Raw genomic sequence first — 21,477 nt, 5'->3', positions numbered from 1 at the left:
TGTCACATCAAATACGAGCCTTATCAACTTTACCCCTCCGGCCTCATACACTCACACTATCACCCTCTTTGCAAGTCCCTCTCTGAGCTCCGTCATGTTTATATGTTGACAGCTCTTCACACTTAGAAAGAAAGCCTCTCACAGTGGCCTATTATCCAACCAGGATGTACTGTAGTGTTTTTACCTTTTGATGAGGATGAACACTGTGGCTTTAAAACTTTGGAATATTTATTATTTCTCAGGTTTGTCTCTGGAGTAGACACGCCACCAAAAACTAGAGTGTCTCCTACATTTTCTTTCCCACAAGATGCAGAGCCAGACATGATAGCCCCCCAGCTCAGACCACCAGCTACACAAAGTCAAAGATCACGGCTGTTTACGTTCACCTCTCATCCGCACCCCGCTCTCTGATCAGACACCCGCTGGGACGCACATAATGCCGTTCCCACCAGCCTCCACGTCTTATTCTCACAGTATAACCCCTCAGGAGCCCACGTGTGAGCCGAGGTAAACCACCACGAGGAGCCGTCACTAAACCACCGAGACACACTCGCCAGTGACTGAGTGAGTGAGAGTCTGAACGTCGTCTGGCCCAGCGTGGCCTCATGTAACAGAGCGGAGTTTACCATGTTAGCCTGGCGCTAATCTATTCCCCCGGTGTCTCCACTGAAAGCCCGGTTGTTGGATGGGAACGAGCGCGTGGGGCAGTGGGGGGTTATCTGGCTAATGTCAGCCAGCGCTCACTGTAGGGTATTGTCATGCATAAGGGCAGACATGTTTACTGTGTGCTCAGTGTTTTATGAGCTGTCCCCCCTCCCTTTTTTTTTTCTTCGCCTCCTCCTCCTCCCTTCTCATCTCTCGCTCCTCTCCTTCGTCCTTCTCTTCAATGACGTAATGGAGGAGGCTGATGAGAGCCTGAGAAATGAGATGATCTACTGCTGCTGACATGCTCACTCACTAATGTTGTCTTTCTCCCTTTTCCCGCACTCCTCCGCGCTCTCGTCTTCCTCCTGCCAAACTCTACCGAGATACTTCTTTTTTTCCTCTTTCTGTTCGAGCATTGCTCTTCTTCAGTGTATTGTTTCGCCTCAGACTCCCGGACATTCGTGTTGTCATGTTGAGTTTATTTAAAGAAACACTTAAGTTTGCCCTTTAACCCCTTTCATAAAAATGTATTCATTGAGAATTTTTTTGTTTTCTTTTCTACTAATAGAAACATGCAATAAGACTTGAAATACGTCTTCTGGACACTATTATCTGCTTTTTGTGATTTTTACTGAACACATACTGTAAGGACATCTACATTTATTTTTATTTAAGAATTTAATCACCTAAAAAACAGATTTGCTCAACCATTGAAGTCTTTGTGACATTACACACATTTTCATGGTTTTAATCTTGTCTGTGAGCTTATTTATTTCCACTGGATTTGTGTCAAATGATTGCCTGAAGAATTTCATCAGTTTCCCTTCTTTTTCCCGACAGTAAAGAAATGTCACATTTCCAGTGACTCTCCCAGAAATAATGCATATGACGTTTAAAATGTGTCTCTTTCACACTGACTGCAGCTTCTGCTCTGGATAACAGTTCAAACTGAAGGCAGATTGTAACTCTCTGAAAGCTACTGAAGATATAAATGTCAGAAATACGTGATGAAAGCCCTCACTTCTTCTGAGTCGTTGTTTTACGGGATTTTGACAAACTACTGTAATTTAAAACCTAATTATGAAAATTTTGCATCCAAAATTTCCCAAGTTTATTCTTTCATGAATATGTTGGTGATTTTCTAACACGCACGCACGCACGCACACACACACACACAGTTCCATCCAACCGAACATTCTAACCCAACTGCGCTGAAGCTGATCAGTGGAGTCATTCATCCTAATCATCTCTGCTCCGTGTCGAAATGCCACCACACCTTCAGACAGTCCTCCAGCCAACCCTGTAATCATCGGAGACAACGATGCTCCTCTCAGCACCTATCCAAACACTCCGTCGTCCAGCGCTGGAGTCCTCTTCAGCGGCCGCGTGTTTAATCAGCTCCTGCTGTTGACTTAACATTTGCTCACTTGGTTCTTTGGTCTGATTTGTCTGGTGATGTATTTACCAGCTCGTTGGCCTTTCAGTGGGTGGACAGACTCTCTGCAGGTGCTTCTTTGGGCCACTTGTGCAACTGCAGATTTTTGATTTTACTGGGTTTTTTTCTCCAGTCACACCAAATACGGATCTTAAAATATTTAGTTTGAAAAAGGATCTCCGAAGAATGCCAAGTGTATTGGAAAAGCTAATGTACTGTGCGTGACTTTGGCTCGTTTATGTATAGATTTTCATCGCAATTTCTGTCACTTCACACCAGTATAATGACGTATTCCAGGAAAGCTGTAAAGGGAAATCAACAGCCACAGCATTGTTGTCCTCTCACTCTGAGTCAGCGCCCTTCCCTTCATCAATTTACTCTTCAATCAGGACTGTTTACTCCGTTGTCTGTGCTGTAAATTGGCCCAAATCCACCATGACATGTTTGTTTTGGGGAGTTACTTTCCCAATCACTGTTCATTCTGCCTCTTTTCACCCCATAACATGATATTCTTGCTTTTCAACTCGTTGAGAGATAATAAGCGAGATGGGAGAAGCGAATTAGGGTGAAAGTTTCAGGTTCCACTTGACAGCGAGTGCCTCCATTGAACCATAGCCAGAACTCTCACAGTTGTGACCTATCTAATTAGTTGAGCGGTGGGAGGGGGGGTGGAACTGGAGTAACACACTCGGTCCATCTGGGCTTCTCTCGGTGTGTGTGAATATGAGAATAAAGGAAATGGTTCGTTAGCTGCGTGGGTGCTCTGAGGATCTCATTCCTTACGTCATCTGTTGCCCCCCCCCCTCTCTTCCTCTGCCATGTTCAGGGCCCCCCTCTCTCTTGGCTGTTTACAGGCTTCCTCTGCCTGCTTCGAAATGACAATCGGCTTCTCATTTACCGCGAGCTAATAAGCCCTTTAATCAGAGTGCCTGACAACCTCGGGGTGAGTCGGCTCCAGATGAGTTGATCCAAAGGATCAGATGACTGGCGACGGAGCGGGAGGAAAAGAAAGGAGTCGCACTAAAAGTGAGAGAAGTAGATGGGAAAATAAAAAGGGGGCTGCTGAACTTGGAAGAGAGAGAAGAACTGAATAAGGAACGGACTTGCTTCCATTAAGGACGAGCATGCAGATTTGACACCATTTTATAAATTGATTGAATTAAATGCACAAAAAAACCTCATCTAACCACTGATCCTGGATTTTAGAATTGTCTTTTTTTTCCCCCGCCAGTGAAAATCCATAATGTTTCACTGTCACACATGCTGAATGTAGTTTTCAGGATGTTTTGACCAGCTTGTTCTTACACCGTCATTTTAGTATATGCAGACCTGACAAGTGTTTGCTTTATTCATTCGTAATCAATACAAAAGAAAACAGTCTGCTGCTGACAACTCTCAGCATGCAACATGTGCATTCAATTACTCACCCACACCGTCTGTGACACACCAGCGCGCGCACGTGCACACGCACGTACACCCGCATCACCGTTGGCATGCAAATGAATGGATTGATTTGCTAAGTGACGTTTTAACATCCTTACAGACAGCTCTCCATAAGTCCTTAAAAGGGTTTTTTAGGACCAGTGAGGGAAGGAGGAAAGCGTTCACTGTCACCTCGTTAAGGCTGAAGTGAAATCCAGCTCAATCCAGACCATAAAGCGAACCGCAAACCGCAGCGAGGTACGGAAACCTCACTGATGGGTGCTATGCAGCTCTGCAGCTCCAACAGGCACCAACAGAAAAAAGGATTCAAAGTAAGGTTAAAAAACAAACAAATAATAAAGATATTATTCAAGTATGCAAGTTAAAAAAATAAGAGTTAGAAAATGCGGCTGTGGGCTGGTGGTTATTTCTAGATCAGACAGACTCAGTTTTGTCCCTCAAAACTCAAAGTAATCCCAGTTTAATGTCCTCCAGCTGGTTAATTGCAATCATTTGGTGTCTTTTGTCTGATGTCTCCGATTGGGGTACTATATCTTCAAGTCCTCAGTCTGGAGTACAGCTCTCTCTAAAGAGTAACACACTGACAGACACACAGTCAAACTGTCATTCTTCTTGAGTGTTCTTGGTTTCCTTTATAGGCTTAAAGTCTGCACTCCAGCAACAGATGTTTCGCAAAGCAAAGAATTATAGTAACCTGAGACTGGCGCAGGGACGTGACTTGTTCATTATTATGCATTTTCATTGGAATTCACATCACAGCCTGGCAAATTGGCACACCAGCAAAATAAGCAGGCGATTGGAGGAGAGAAAAAAAAAATAACATAGAATTGTATGCACTTGAGTACACGGTGGCTTTGATGGAGAAAATGATTTGGCCAAATGAGTCGATGAGTCATTCTCCTACATTGGAGAATATTCCAAATTATTGTTGCCCTTGGAAACAAATCGCAGTGCACAACAAAAGGGACCCCCCTGTGCTTCAAAGGTGTACTTTGTCAAATGTGTAACAATAGAAATGTGAGATTCCAGTGACTTCTACCCCCTATCAACATTTACATAAAGGCATGCTAAATTATTCATTAATTATCAGAGAGTCCCCTGTGGACGGGGACGACACACACACTGGCTGCTAATTGGCCCATCAATAATCCTGCCTGGTTCTCCTGAAGTGGCACCAGATCCCACCTCAGGAATCTGCTATCTGCCCCAACCTTCTGCTTGATTGTTTCCACAGTGTGGCACCGCACGAGGAAACGTCCCCACACCTGCTCCACCTGACACATTGTTAATGGGTTATCGGAACAAGCCTAATTTCTGTTCCTCACTTATATTAATTATCCATCAAGTGACTTTAAATCCTCCTTAAGTGCAATCTTGTTTATGCACGAAGATTTAATTATGAGCCTCCTCTGAGATGAGGTCTAAATATCTGCTTTTTCTTGTGGCACAGGTTGCATGGTGCATGATTGTGGCTGCATGAACACTTAAATTAGAATTACTATTGCAGGTAACTGTATCTTTTTATTTTGGAGGTACGGTAAAATGAGTTCAATACTACATCCCAAGAGTTTTAATTAGTCTGTCCATTCATGATACAGTTAGAATATTTAGCGAAATAAAGGAAAACATTCAGTTTATTTGTTGGTTTCAATTTCGAAGAATCTGACAAATTTCTCCATATCATTTTATTGTAACACTTTGGTTTTACAGTATTGATCAAAACAGTTTTTTTTTTTTCAGTCCTGCAATTTCCTTAACAAAAATACTAAAGTAATTCTGCCAATATTTTATTTGTTAATCGGCCACAAAAAGGAGGTTTCTCATTGCTGCAATCAAAAAATACATGAGAACCAGTTTTTTCTTTATCATTCCGAAGCTAAACTCAACAGTGTAGTATTGTCTGTCTTTTTTCTTTTTTCTTTTCATTAAATGGTAATGTTATGAGCTTCATCTGTGATCTAATGACCATTATGCACTGTCAGCAGAAATATCTAAGATGAAATCAGACTTTATCAAAATTTTCTTCCTGTTATTTCAAATAAATTTGGTGGAAAAATTCCACTCTGCGAACTTGAGACATTCTGGAAAGATGCAAAAAGACTTTTTCTCTTGACTCTTGGTTAATGCAGTAACTGTTGGCTGGATGTGTTCATTGTGAGACGTCAGGCGCTTGGTTTGCAGAGAGCGGGTTTTCCTCCAGTCTCGGGTCTGGCAGTCTGAGCATGTGGGACTGAATGTGACAGGTCATGTAAAGCACATTAACACATTTTAATGCTCTATGAGCGAAAATGTACTTACTGTTGGTTTGGGTCATTTTATTACATTAAAATTCAGAGACAAATACAGAATATCTTAAAACCTATTATTATTGCTCTACCTTTAGTTATTCTCTGATGAAATCCATGCTTTTGAAATCCAGATGTTTCCCTGAACAATACTATTGATACCCAGTCTCGATAATGAGGCCAGAATAAAATTGCATCCTGATTTCCCTGTTGTCTCACTCATGTGGCCCTGCGCTGCTGTTTTTCCAGGTTCCAAATCAGGGATCTTTGAAGCGGCAGGATCAAGGCCTCGTACTGTATCCCCACAGGCAGACGCACACATTTTTTGAATCACTGAGATCTGGTCCGCCGAGGTTGAATTCCTACACCTCGATTTCAGTCGAACAGCACTCGTGAGCTTTTTCTCGGATATGAGCTGACAGACCAAACAAACACAAAAACATACATACAATTTAAATGCCAAGACAGAACACAGTAATTCCCACTTATTTTCTGCGTCCCGCTCGCTCCAAATGTTACATTGGAGTGATTTCCATAAAGGCGGGCCTCTGGAGAGGGGGCTGCAATAACATGGCTGCTCTTTGTTTCCCTGCGCTGATTGACAGTTGATTGCGTTGCACATTAAATGCCCATCAGTCCCAGCTTTAGTTTTAGAAACGGGGGAGCAGGGCCCGTCAAAGGTCAATCCCAGCACATAATGAACTGATCTCCCTCTTTCTCTCTCTCTCTCTCTCTCTCTCTCTCTCTCTCTCACACTCACACTCACACTCACACACACACACACACACACACACACACACACACACACACACACACACACACACACACACACACACACACACACACAGTTCCAGAACCTTGTTGATTTAAGAAGGTTACCCATCTTATTAAAAATAAATACTACCCGGTGACAGTCGTTAGGATTGAAAATCTTTTTTTCCCTCCAAAAAAATCAAATATGTATGAATTATTGACAACTCTTGATTATTTCTATAAAAATGCTGGCATGGCAAAGGAAAGTTTTGGTTAGACATCAGAGCTTTTATCATCGCACAAATTATGTTACAATGAAAATCCTGCCGTATCTAATTATCATGATCAGCATCACTTTTTTTGCAAAAGATTGTTTTTGTCTTGGATAAATACAGTAAAAACAGGAAATGTTTATCTGATTTTGCGAGGGCTGCACATTATCACAATTTCATTATTGCTGTATGTTATACAGGATATTCCACAAACGGCTGACTGAACTGTGATTAACTCTTCCCATGCACTCTGCATTCCTGCTCTGCGTGTTCAAAATAACAGAATTTTCAGATTAGAAAGTGAAGTGTGAATAATTAATCTGTCCACCAAAAATTGGACAATTAACTTTCCAAAAATGTTAATCGATTGACATCTCTAATTGAATCGTGCCTTATTTAGAATTCTTATTTTTTAATGTATTTATATTTGACAGTGTAAGTTTTAGTTGTTAGAACATGGCAAATTAAAAAAAAAAAAATCTTTTAATTTCTTTGTAGTAGTTTTTATTTCCTTCAAACGTCTGAGGAATTTTTATTGTCAAAATCTGTCAATTGTTGTTGTCATTGTTGATCCTCACGTCACGTCTTGATTTGCTGTTAGTACAGCACTGAAAGCCTCGGCGGCTCACGGTCTCCTCTTCACGTGTGCTCTCCGTCCCTGATTGAAAGTTGTAATTAAGAGAGGAGGGAGGAATTAGATGCAGAATGAGCTGTCAGAAAGTCACATTTAAGTGAAGGATGCACTGGTCTCCGCAGTAAAAATTTAAATGATATAAATTGCCATTTAAGTGTAGCACAGGCTAATGTTTTGTCACAAATTAATGTGACACAAGGCAGCAATGACAATCAAGGGCTGCCTCATTCTAATTTGGTTGTGTTTAGAGGGCTTTTGTGAGCCGACAGCTTTACACAAATTAACACAATTGCCTGTTTTTATGAGGAAACCATAAATGTTTTTCCCTGCTTTGCCGGCTAATGAGGAGAGAAAACGGCTTGTGTCTCAGCGTTATGGCGGTGTGGAGACGTCGGCAGAAGAGCAACACGGTGCTCTTATCTGCTCACAACCGGCGGAGGAAAGAACAAAGACAGAAGCTGAAATGGCTCCCTAATGAACAACAAGAGTTCTCTAATGTTTTTGATGCTCCCTGATGATCAGATCCGGATTTGCCGTGGTTTGTGCTCGTTATAGGAATCATTGGCAGATTCTGTCACAGGAACAATTAGCGGGACGTTTCGCTTTCTCCCAGGAATTCACCTTTGAGGGGCATTAGTGGCGACTGCTGCACGGTAATTTGATGAGGAACATCTTTAAAGAGCAGCGTTTGGTTTAGTGTATGGCGTGTAAACGGCGTGCGTCTGCTCACATTTACAGTACTCTTATCGCTCTGTCCTCACTTCCACCTGCAGGCTCTGGAGAGCGAGTTCGTGTCCTGCCAGCTTCACCAATGGATCGATCTGATTTTCGGGTACAAGCAGCAGGGACCCGAAGCAGCCAGAGCGCTCAACGTCTTCTACTATCTGACCTACGAGGGCGCGGTGAACCTGAACTCCATCAACGATCCGATGCTCAGAGAGGTGAGGCTCTGACACGATACTCCACATGCATGTAGAGACACATTTTAATACACATTAAAGTGCTGGCGGGTTAATTCAACTATGTTGAGATATATATCATGCTGAGTAAGGGGAAAAAATACTATGTTAAAGTAAATACTCTCAAAATGTCTCACATGTGTGTCCATTCTCAGCATCGTGGGTTTTCGATGCAATTATCCATGTTAAATTGCTTGTACGGTTGTATGGCAGAGATCGGCTCAGTCTTCTGTCAGGCACCGCTGAGCAAAGCCTTTTGCTGGTGCGATACCTTTCTTGAAAGCACTTCAGGAAGCGTTCCCGCTGTTAACGCCTTAATGCCTCCTTCTCCTTGGACGCCATTCATTATTCATCTCCCCCACTTTGAACTCCTGCACACACAAACTCGACCGGCCTGCCCGAAAGCAACCGCACAAAACACAGCGCTCTCCAGAAAAACACAGCCCGCTTGCCAAGAGCCAAACATCAGCCTGACAACTTCACCAATCTGCTGTAAAAGGCAGTTAGCCAGCAGCAGGCCAATTGACCCTGCTCCCATCAGCCTTCTTGACGTCTAAGTTTTAGCGCCAAGAGGGGGTAGAGCCCTTGTTTTTATTGTTGAGAGAGCTTTGGGTAACAAGGTTTGAAACTGGGTTACTTTTGAAAGATGAGTCCAGCTTAATACAGTTTAGATCCTGAAAACATAATTTCTGACTTCTGGAAATGTGCCTTCATGACAAAGGTGAACAAGAATAGAACAGAATAGACTTGTGATAATGTGCAGCACTTGCAAGTGGGCAAATAAAATGAGCTTGAATGTGATCTGATCATTCAGATCAGTTTAGTGGCAACATTGAAACATACAGTACGATGAGCGTCTCATCAGGATATGACACTTTTAGTCTCAAACCTTTTTTTTTGCCCTAAACTCTCTGAACTTGTTTTTCTTGTAATATTACCATTTTGTAGCTTGAGTACACTGTTACCCTGACTTACAGCTGGAGTGGACAAAACAATTAACGCTCCTTACTCACAATAGGTAATAAACATAAATTGTCCTGATGTCAGTTGCAACTAAATAGAGAGCAGATTAGAGTTTATCGAGTGACCGGGGATCACTTTGCCTCCACCGCGCTGCGCTGCCCTTCATGCTCAGTGACTGGAGCATCACGGGCACCAGGGGCAGATCCTCTGATTTATCACCTCATTCACCCTAATTCCCATCCAGATGTGCTTTGGCCTTTATACGCACACGCAGATTCATTATCTGGGTTCACCGGTCATTTCAACACCCTGCCCATTACCCATTCTTCTGTTTAACACACACACGCACGCACGCACGCACGCACGCGCGCACACACACATTTATGCGCGTGCACACACACAGTATTTTTGCTGTTCTGGTGACAGTAGGACTGATAAATCCACCAACATAAAGAAACCCGTCAGGGGCAGGTGTGTTAGTGTGATTTCGGTGTGATTAAAATCTTCCAGCTTTCTGCTTATAACTGCAAGAGTGTAGAATCTAATTCGACATGCTTCTGGATATATAGTTTTCATTAAATCATTGTAAAATATTAGTAAAATAGACTACACCCGTGTGAAAATGATTTGTATTGTGAATATAGTCTAAAATATTTAAATTTTTGTACATTTCGTTCAAATTTGTGGAGAATTGAGCCTTCAATAATGTATGTGTAAAGAGAAGTCCTCCATTCAACAGATTTAGCAGTGGTTACATAACACAGCAGAAGTTGTTCAGCTCTGTTTTTTTAATCATAAGTATGTGTACAAGTTTTCTGTAAAGGCCTGTTGAGAACCGAAAAAGGTGGTTTGTTGTTGCTTTCTCTTCCCACTGCCTCTCTGACGCTGTGACTTCAGTCTGCTGCCTTTCACAGTTGAAAACGACCTCAGTCTGAGCGCTTTAATTAGTTAAATAAACCAAGCAGTGTTATCCCTGTGAGCTAATCCAAGGCTCCCCTTCAACTGTGTTTGTGCGGAAGGAAACATGCCCCGTCTGTGCAGAAGGTGGAAACAGAGGTCCGGGTCTGGGCCTCGTCACGGCTGGGAGCTGGGGGCTGCGGGAGCTCTGAGACTTCTGGGGCCCGAACGTGTCCCCAGAGTTGGTCATTACTGAGTGACAACTGTTTTAGCTGAAACTGTGGGCCGAGCCAGACTAGGCCGCATTAGGAGAGACCCCAGGGCTGTTCCTTGTCAAGGGGATGGGTCGCAGATGTGTGTGTAGATCTGGATCTGAAAAGGTAGAAGTCTGGTTTTTGGTTGGCTGGACTTGTTTCCCGCCACACTGCTTGGCACAAACTCCCAGCAGCCCTCACCCCACCCTCAGACACACACTTGAGAGATTTGTATGGATCCTACCTTGATGTGTTTGTACATACACGTGTATGTATACATCCATTCATTGGCATGTGTATACCTTTGTATATTTATGTGTGCTCATCAGCATAAATGCGCACGGTTGTGTGTTTATGTGTGCATTTCTGTTCTGGGAGAAAGTTTGGAATATCTCAGCACAGATTAGTGACTGCTGTGGAGACCACGGCAATGTTTTTCAAGACCATGATTACTTCCTGTCCTGCTCCCTCCCCTCTCTCTCCTTTCGCCCGGGAGAGCCGTGGCGTGCACGTTCATGTGTACGTGCGCATGGCAATCGCGCACATCTGTGTTGCCTCCGTCTGTGTAAAGAGAAACACGCCCCGCGTTGCCTTCTCATCGGTGTACCGGGCTTCCCCTCTTTCACATGTGATTATGGAAAATCCCACAGCCTCCCCTCACCAGCGACGAAACACAGAGCTCCGTTTGAATTGTACAGTGTTTGCGTAATTCGGCAGAAGACGGGAAATATGCCCACGCGAATGAACCTGCTTTGACACTCGGCCAAAGTCGCTCACAAAACACGAGCTCTGCCAATTTATTTTCTTTGGCATATGTGGCCCCCCATTGTAGTAAATGTATATATCAATAAAGAACGAATATTTAAGTGAACTAATGCACTAAGCTGCTTGTCAGAAATCCAAGGCCATTGTAGTCATCTTTTCTCCCATCAGTTGAGAGTCTGTGTTGTTGGGCTGATTTGCATAGAGGCACCGTGTTTTACATGGATATCCGTCTTGTCAAGTGGATGAATAAATCAAAGGGTTGGCTGGGACATCTGAACCGAGGGCGTCTCAGCCATTTAAATGTATAGAATATAGAAAACCTTCATCAGACACGGGCCAGCGCCCCCAAAAGAGATTGGCCTTGTAGTCGGCCCCTCATATAATCACCTGAGCATTGCATTGGCATATAGGGAAAAGGACGTGCTGACCTAGACTCAGCCACTTTCCAGTGTTTCCGATGCCTCATAAATGTCAGGTCTGAGTTTAATGAAGATAGGTTGAGTGGCTTTGAGGAGCGTCTTCCCCACATTAGCTTAAGCAAAATGCTCTGCTGCGTGGTCGGTGGATGTTTGACCTTGAATGATGCACTGCCGTCTTCTCACAACACGCTGACTGCGGGTGTGATGGAAAATGTTAAGATTCGCTGTCAGGGTCATATGTTTGACATTGGTGGGTTAATGTCAGTCGTTAGCCAAACTTTGAATCCTCTCTTATAAACCAGTGTTAATGAATAACCGTCTCACAGCGGGGGATCAGGTCACCCAAAGTGAATTCACTTCCTGCCTGAACACTGAACCACAGACACACTCGCTAAGGAGGAGTCCGTCTCTCTTCAGAAAGTTTCCAATCTTTGGAGCCATTACCAAACCACACCGACTGCTTAATAGCTACGTGAAATGAAAGCCCTGATCCTTTACTGTTTTACTTTCGTAAGAAGTACTAATCATAGATTTATATTACTGGTTTTAAGAGGACTGATGGTGAATTATTTGTTTTTTTTATTCAGAGCAGGATTTGGGCCTCTTTTGCTGTTTTAATGTACATAAATAAAAGTTATAAAAGAGCAGCCAGAAACGGAAAAAAAGTTGTAGTTGTATTGTAGAAGTGCACAAAGGTGTAGGGGAGATTGAGAAAGGCTCGTATGATACCTCGGGTCTCTTCAGTAGCTCTGCACTGTTCCTTTATGTGCAGTTTGATGCTCGGCCCTGAAGAAACTGCTTGAAACCTTCCTTATAGACAGTTACAGCCACTCTTCCTCTGTGCCTCTTTCCAGTCTCTGCTTAGTTTCAGACAATGGGTACGAGAAGACTAATTTCCCAACCTTTTTCTCATGGAAATACCATGTGCAGGCCTCAAACATGAGCTCATGCTCAGACCTCGCCAAGTCGGCCTCAATCGTCTCAGCCTGCACACACACACACACACACACACACACACACACACACACACACACACACACACACACACACACACACACACACACACACACACAAGCTGTCACTCCCACGCAGCCAGCCACAGTGCACACCAACATACTGACGGCTCTGTCATAATGCTGTATTGGTTGTTTTCCTTCGGCCTGTCCCTTCTTATAAACACTCACTTTAGCCGTTACCCACCCCGGTGTTAAATTGATTTTATCTGATGCTTGTACCTCATTTTTTTATGCACACAGTAATATTTAAGAACTTCAGGATATTGAGATGGCGTTTAATAGAGTTCACTTACACAGTTCTTGTACAAAACTGTGGCCCTTGAATTAAAAGGCTTTTTCGTTTCAGCTCTAAATAACACAACGATAACAGAATGTGGAGAGGATTCGAGTAGCTGTGGGTGTGTTTCACTCGCTGCTGGTTGGCCTGACATTGAGCTGTGTGATGATGTCCAGAGGCTGCTCAGCCGGCGTCTGCTCTGACATTTATGGTCCTATACCTCTTCATTAACACCACCTAACCAAGCCTGCGAGCCCGCCTGCCCGGCCCTCCTCCGACTCTGTGTGCTTGTGGAGGATAAATTGGTATTTGTGTGTCTGTGTGTATGTCAAGCAGTAAAAAATACATTTATCTGTGTGCATTTGTGCTTGAGCACAATTGTGAGCCTTTTCCTTGTTGCTATGCCTGTTGTTGTTTCCATTTGTCTGAGAAACAATCATTGTGAATTGTTGTCACATTTACAAGGTACTGATGTAATCTGAGGAACTATGAGAGAAGCATAATCATTCTGCATATATAAACTGAGTCATTATTGTGACGCTGAGGAAAATCTGTGGAGCAGTGAATCATTAGAAGGTAACAGAATGCTAACATTTCTTTTTTTTCCTCCCTTCAGGCTGTGGAGGCCCAAATTAGGAGTTTTGGACAGACCCCCTGCCAGTTACTGATCGAGCCACACCCACCCCGAAGCTCGGCAATGCAAGTGGTGAGTTGTAGATGAACATACATTATCCAGCAAATAACTGAGAAACAACCTGGAATCAAGCAGGCCTGTAATCCTCCACTTTAGAAATGATGGAGTGGGTCAGACGCCAGGGGCGGGGACAGCTGACAGCTGACACATTCTTACATTTGAACACAAGTCTTTATTTGTGACTCTTTTTTATATTATTTTTCTCCTGTCCATTGTATCCCCGTTTGCCACTGTGGGAAAATAAAGTCTTGGTTTTGAAAGCATGCCCCTCTCTGATCATTAGCGAGGTGTGCATGAAAGGCCGTGTGCCTTTTGGTCAAAGTTTTCGTGGGAAACGCGAAGCTCCACGTTGGAAACCTGGCGCTGAGCCAAATTTTCCACCTGAGCTGGAAACGGAGGAGATCAGCTGAAGAGAGCGGAGGACGGCAGTCCCGATGTGACGCCTCTTTAAGGGCCAAGAAGTGCAGTCAGTGTGCCTGCTCTGTGATGGACCCGCGGCCCCATGAGTCCCTATTAGTGTGGTGTCCCTGCGGCGCTGACAGCTGGCTGTAGACCGCCACCCAGCGCACACACACAAACTCAGACGACGGCTTTGAGTCTGCCGCCTCGCTGCGCGGCGAACCCCTATGAAATGTTTTTTTTTTTTTTGTTTTTTTTTGTTTTGACTCCATCACATACAGCTCCCCAAACATAATATTCTCCCAGTTTTCAGGCTTTTTTTCCTGAGGCTCCCCGCTGCTCCACGCTCCTTCAGAATGTCCTGTTCTCTCCTCTTTTACACAATCTCGCTCTCTTACTTTCTCTAAGCTCCTCTCGCATGCGAACGTGTTGTCAGAGTGTCAGCGTCTGCCCATGCCGGTGGTAATGATACTGTCAGTGCTTCTGGTTCGCTGTCAGACACACCGGATTTACCCAGGTCTCTTCCTGATGTTAAACACTGATGTTCCTCCTCTTTACACGCAAGGAGGAAAATAGCTTTCTGTTGGAGCTGCTTAGTACAAACACTGTGTAAATGGTTCAAGAATCTGTCTAAGCAGAGGAAGCAGTCTGATAGGTCAATGAAATTACCTTTTTGTTATGAACATTGTGGGGAAGTACTTCTTTATGGTTATGCGCTTAAATCTTAGCAGAGCTGATATTTCACACCCTTCTGAACTCAGATAACATTCAGCCGGTTAATGAGTCAGCTGTCAGTAAGTAAAGAAACTGTTCTATTTCACGAAGTCACTCTGGTGTGGAAATGTGTATTACATGCCACAGAAATGTGTTCACAGGACAGAGTTACCTAATCAAGTGGTACCCTAAGTCTAAATGACATCTTGTCTTATTTTAATTATTTTCCTCTTCCAATTTGAATTGCTACTCTCACGGCCAGTTATGAATGACTGAATTTATTCATTTCGAACTTGGAAAAGAAAATAAATAAAATCAGAGAACAGAATACAAACAAAAAATAACAGGAGAATGGAAGAAGTAAAACTTACCAGACCCTTTCTTACTTATCTAATAATAAATTAAACAGATCCTTAAATCAATTTATAACCAAATATAAACATGCAAGCAACTGTCCCCAATTTATTTATAACCCAAATTAAATATATACTCATTCCTTAAATTGTTTACAATCACACTACACACCCACTGTTTTAAAAGAATAATGATTAAACAACAGAAAAATCATCCCTTAACACAGCCCACCCTCAGCTTTATAACTCCCCACAGTTTACTGTTTCTATTTAGTAGTGATTCAGGGGGAAATAGTTATTATTAAATTTAAAATAAAGGTGACTTAATGGGGATCTAAACAGGGTGACTTTTCATCTGTAACATGTGATTTATTTTCTCTATGAAAACATTTTAAACCCAGATTTTGTGTTTTAAATTTGAAGTAATTTAGTTTCTTGTATTTCCTGCTGTGCTGCTTCCAATATAGCCTCTTGCCTTTTCTGTGCAAACCAAGATCAACTCTGCCTGCAGCTTTTCTGCACTGTTTGAATCCTGCTTACTGCTATCCTGCTCACTTCTAACTTTTTCTCTGTCCTCCTGTTTCCTCTTTCTCCGTTTTGTTTTTCACCACCGACTGGTTCTGCTTCCTTCATCTTTTCTTTTGCTTTTTCCTGCTGCTCCATATCTTCTTCTTCCCGCTCCCCATTATCTGTCCTCCTGTCATCCCGTTGTCCGTCCCGGGGACCCTGAACAGTATCTTCTCCTGCAGACCCCTCTGATGTTTACGGAGCAGATGCAGCAGGACGTCATCATGGTGCTGAAGTTTCCCTCCAACTCTCCCGTGACTCACGTCGCCGCCAACACCCAGCCGGGCCTGACGTCGCCCGCCATCATCACCGTCACCGCCAACCGAATTTTTTCGGTCAACAAGTGGCACGGCCTGACAGGTAAGAGAGCTCCGTCCCGGCGCACATACTTTGTTTCTAAAATTAGAATTTGTCTCTTGGCTTTATTTGACCAAGAATCATTTCCGGTCTTCTTTTCATCTCCCCCAACGCGCTTGCCTAATTTATCCAGGGATCAGCTCGTCTCGCCTCTGCGGGATGGACGTTGATTTGGGAGACAGTCGACGGCGTCTTCCAGAGAGCTGTATCAAATGTGACACATGTAGCAGCTAGCATTAGGGCTCACGTCCACCTCCATACATCAGCAGCTCACTTCACAAAACCCTATTTACCCAGCGCCCGTCCGGCACCGCAGGAAACATTAGATTTGATATCTCTGAGTCTATGAGCGTGAAGACCAATCGCTGATGAGCAGAATTCAACCTCGTGCACACGTTTGACGAGCTGGTCTGATCAAGAAAATATGTGTCATTCGCAAGTAGCCCGTTGAAAGCACAGGGTTAACAAGATGATTTCAGATAAAGATGTTTAGACCTGTTTGCTTCTCGATGTGGGAGGCAAGATTAAAATAACACACAGCTGGTGCACTTGTTGGTTGCAGTGCGGTGTTGCTCAACTTATTATTTATTTTTCACTTTTAAAATAGAAGTAAGAATTCCTCATTTTGAAGTTTCATTTAGTTTCAGTCTTATTCATATCTATAATAAAATGCATACCAATGACAAATCTCACTTGCTTTGAGCCACTGTCGGCATCGTTTAGTTTATTGGTGACTTGGCCTGTCAAAGAGATGCATTTATAGCGTTTCATCTTCTGTGCTGGCCTTGGTAGCTTTTCAACATAACTGATGTCTGATTCGTGGGAGAACTCTGGCAGTCGGGTCACACTGTGTCTTTACGGTTATAGTTTTCACTGTGTTGTAATAAAGTCAAACACAGCACCTACTTCACAAGGACACACAATTACAATATTAATCCAATCTGTCTTCTTGTCTGTCAGGTCATCAGAGCTCAACGGTGCAGGACCAACAGTACCAACTTCCCGTGGAAATTGACCCTCTGATAGGTACGTCGTCATTTACGACTACTGAGGAATCCGCGCGCCGCGCATTGTTCGCGGAGTCTGAGCTTATATATGCATGAAATGAGTTTTTGTGTGGATTTGTGCATGAATCCTGCTGGCATCCTGGTGACTCATGGCAGTCTGCGGGGCTGTGTCCCTGGACAGTAGATTAGAGTTGTTTCTCAGCCTCTGCCCCAGTTCACTCGTCATGATATAGGCCCTGCTCTCACACTAAACCATTTGCATGCAAATTGGAATGCAATGAGCTGTGGCCTGGGCCGGCATTTCATCATCAACTCCCCCTCTTTCTCCCTCTCCGTCGTCCCCCTTCCCTCCCTCCCTCTCTGCATCCGCTTTTGGTTTAATTTGAGCGGAGGGAAAGGACGCGTGTCAATGGAAATGAATATGAATGTGGTAATAATGTGTGATTGAGAATGCACGGCAGACGGCTGTCAGGACAATATGGGCGCCTCTCATCCTTCACGACTTGTTGATGAGCAGGAGAAGAGTGCCGAGCCGCAGTGATGTATGGGATGCACCGGCGGAGCGGGGAGAGATGAGCCACTTCTTTCTATCCGCCTCCGTCGCTTTTTTTCCTGCAGCCCCTCGCAAAACTCATGCACATCTGCAACCGGGGTGGGGGGCTGTTCTTCCTCTCCGAACGTTGTGGTCACGCTCAGTCTCAGCAGACCCATTTCCATGCATTTTTTTTTTCTCACACACTTGACTACTGAAAATAACCAGGGTTGAGGCTCAGATATTCATCTTTATCTGCACACACACTACTGTATTTTTCTCCCTCACTGCCTCTCTGTAGTGGGAGTATAAAAGGCATCTCATCCATGCGTCAGTATTTACCCGAGCACCTCTATAGGGCTGTTTTACATGTAGCTGAATCTACCCTCTTAGAACATTTTATCCTTCAAAGCTGCTTTTTTTTTTTTTTTTTTTGCTACAGATTTGTGTAGATGTGGTTAAATATTACTGTCGTCTGGGTCGAAATCTGTTCACACACTCACATTCTTGGTATTGATCATCATTGTAAATATAAAAAAACATAGCACTCTTGTGCATGATAATTAAATGTGAAAATATTTTAAGATAACACGAAGGTTAGAATAAGAACCAGAGTTGAGCAAATAGTTTCCATGTCTGAGGTTAAAAAAAGTCTGCATGAAAGTGAATACAAGTCAGTGCAATGTCCCCAAAAGGCATGAAAGTGTGTGTGTGCGTGTGTGTTTTGGGGGAGGTAGCTGGGATTTTTGCTCTTGTCAGTAATATATTTACACTGTTTGCATTCCAAGAGGAGTCTAAACTAAACACAGTAAATTGAGGATGAGTGTTGAGCCATCTGCGGCTTTGGGGAATGTTAAAAATTGGTTGAAATATTAGTTGGGGCACATATGCTGGACTTTCTCATTGTCTGTGCGTGATGGTCTTCTTCAACACCTGTTCTCCAGCGTTTCAAATAAGAAATATTTCACCCGAAAAAAAAGATTCTTCTTACGGAAAGTGACTGTCAATAAATTTGTGTTGGACCTTATTCGTGCTTTGCTGTGTCTGCCTCCTCGAGTGGTGTACATATTTCGAGAAGACTATCCACATTCTACTATTGCTCAGGCTCTTCGGCTCTCACGGAAAAAGTGAAGTCCTTATAAACTTCACCTCCAGGATGTTTTATGTATTTTCTCACAAATCTTCTTTGCACTCAGCTGAAAGTTAAGTGGAGGTACATCATAGTTTGAACTCTCTGGAAACGCCTGATTTATAAACAGCAGTGTGTTTGTTGGATCGCGCTGCCGGCTTCATACTTGTGTCTACATCTGTACATTTTCAGCGTGTAATCTCTTGTTTGCTTCATTTTGGTTTAATCTCTCCTCCTCCTCCTCTACAGCCAGTAACGTGGGGAGTCATCGCCGGCAGATCTCAGACCTGCTGGATCAGAGCATCCAGATCAGCTCGCAGTGTTTCGTCATCACGGCCGACAACCGCTTCATCCTGCTGTGTGGCTTCTGGGACAAGAGTTTCCGGGTCTACTCCACAGACACAGGTATGATCTAACCCTGTGCTTGCCAATTTTATTTTTGGACCCCCGTCCTCAGATCGCCTCCAAGAAAGACTGCGGAGCCCCTTCTTTGGCTGTTGATTCGCCGCTGAAGCCAGAAACAGGAGGACACACCCTTTCTCACATACAAAAACAGGAGGCCTGAAAAAAAAAAAAAAAAAAGTTGGGCTGCTTCCCAAGCTCTGCTTTAGATATTAGAAAGTGTCTCATGGTTTTCTTTGACACGTCATAAACTAATTTTGACAGCGTCTGTACCTCTGTTGCTCTGTGGGGAACCACTGATTTAACCCACGGGTCGTGACCAGCACCCCTATAGTTATGTTCATATACATTCAAGCACATCATATCTGTTCTGAATTCATTTGTATCGGAATCGGATTCTATTACACAATTACGTTTCTGTGCATGTAGGACCATCACGTCAGTTCCCTACAAGCCAAATTCACTACATCCCTGACCCCAATTTGTTAACTTATATCCGTCCGCCTGTCCGTCTTCTGTAACGATTTATCCAGTTCGGGGTCGCAGGGCGCTGGAGCTGATCCCAGCTTACTAAAGACAGAGGCAGCATACAGCCAGTACAGTTCAACACATCCATAACTCATATATAACCGTTACATTTAAGAATCTTGCACTTTACTTTCCAGTGTCTGACCTGATTCATTCACTTTTTGCATACTGCAGTGCTCATTTGGGTTGGAAGGAAATAATATCTATCTATAACATTTTATAGCCATTTAGAAGCTATTAAGCCATGCAATTAACCTTTTAAAAATGAATAAACCATTACTGACTCTCTCTGGCACCATCCAGAGGACACAGCGCTCCTTCATCATCAAGATTACTAGAAAAACTCAAAGGAAGACAAATAAAGTCTCTTATGTTTGGCACTCTAGTGTCGAGAAATGCAATAAAATGAACTTTTCCGCTGCTGTTTTACAATTGAAGTGATTATTAGTTTGATAAACAAAAATGCTATGTGTATGGTTGTGGTTCTACACACCACAGTGTGCTCAGCTTCACCTTCCTGTTTTGTACTTGAGTACCATTGGAAGGGGTTTAAATTTCCAGAATTAAACCTAAAAACAGAACTTTATTTATCAGTTTGAGCTGAAGTCTGTAAAATATGTTTTACTACTAAACTGCATTATTCCTTACAGATATAGAGGCTATAGCTCAGCTAATTTCTTCGGTGATGATAAAATAAACCTACTTCACCGATGAATTAACTATGCTTTCAAATATTGTATTGATTACTTGCATAACAGTTTCTCACAGTAACATCAAACACTACTTGTTTGCTGGTTATTCTTGGTTACACAAATGGACTGTGGACTGTTACACACGTGTGCACACACACCGTCTTCCACACAAAAATGCCATCAGGTCAGAGGTCCTAAATGAAACTGTCTGAAGCTTCATCTCTGCACCCCTCTCCTCATCACCCCCCCACAGCCCCATTCAGGATCTATAGAACGAAGCCTGATTCAATTTCTGCAGGCCAGGCCCTCCCTGTCCTCAGCGGAGGAGGGAGGGACGGAGGGAAGGGAGCGCAGAGATAGCTCTATTGTGCGACTGCCACCGGGGTGTACGGCTGGAACGCGAACACGGTTTAATCGCACACGCTCAACAGCTGCCACCAAGGTCCCCAAATCCCCCAGGTTAAAGAACCGAGGGGTTTTAATCAATTACAATAGTTGATTGGTACACGTGCACAAAACACATAGCCTCATCCGCCTGCATGCACACATATCCAATTTGTTCGAGTGCGCACATGCCTGCGTGTGCTGAAAATGAGATGCATGGTAGCCATTATTGCAGCAGACATCATTACTTATTTTCAGTGTTTATAGGAATGTCAAACATTTAGCATCTTTGATGTCTCTGTTCCACCCTGGAAGTATAGTCAGTGACCCGCCCAGTTTCATCAAAAACCCCCGTCGTGTCAGCGAGGTACGGCTTAATTACCCTGCGGACAGTGATTCTGACACTCAGACAGAAATGTCATGTGTTGCAAACTATCCACTGTTTGACTGCAGAGGTCACACTATGAGGGGCGTAATGAGTATTAGACAGCGAGATGGTGGAGCCGTGGTCTGGAGATCTGACAGCAATTAGCCCCTTTACATATATACACACGGAGCGCGCCGCATGTGCAGCAGGCACACACAAAGTTGAGGCAAATATTTATTCAATTCTGAGAATTAGCAGAAGTCTGATCTTATGTGGATCAACTCGCTCAGCAGACAGACGATCAACAAACATTTGGTAGGAAGTTCAAAAGAGCT

The 21,477-nt window shown here is 43.5% G+C and overlaps 1 protein-coding gene across 7 annotated transcripts in view; it reads left to right on the top strand.

Moving 5' to 3' along the window:
- The window catches only part of lrba (LPS-responsive vesicle trafficking, beach and anchor containing), a 184,463-nt gene that overhangs the window by 151,480 nt on the left and 11,506 nt on the right, over nt 1-21,477 (top strand). For 5 of the 7 annotated variants that reach the window (XM_030094715.1, XM_030094717.1, XM_030094718.1 and 2 more), the window contains 5 exons: nt 8,241-8,408; nt 13,634-13,723; nt 15,912-16,104; nt 17,062-17,127; nt 19,019-19,174. In XM_030094715.1, the coding sequence (XP_029950575.1) occupies nt 8,241-8,408; nt 13,634-13,723; nt 15,912-16,104; nt 17,062-17,127; nt 19,019-19,174 (673 nt within the window). The remainder of the gene's footprint in view (nt 1-8,240; nt 8,409-13,633; nt 13,724-15,911; nt 16,105-17,061; nt 17,128-19,018; nt 19,175-21,477) is intronic. The other 2 variants (XM_030094721.1, XM_030094719.1) reach the window with 1 other exon arrangement.

The sequence above is a fragment of the Salarias fasciatus genome, chromosome 6 (assembly GCF_902148845.1).
Source record: "Salarias fasciatus chromosome 6, fSalaFa1.1, whole genome shotgun sequence".
Taxonomy (NCBI): Eukaryota; Metazoa; Chordata; class Actinopteri; order Blenniiformes; family Blenniidae; genus Salarias; species Salarias fasciatus.
Note: the sequence above shows the minus strand (reverse complement) of the source record. Positions and strands in the feature narration are given on the sequence as shown.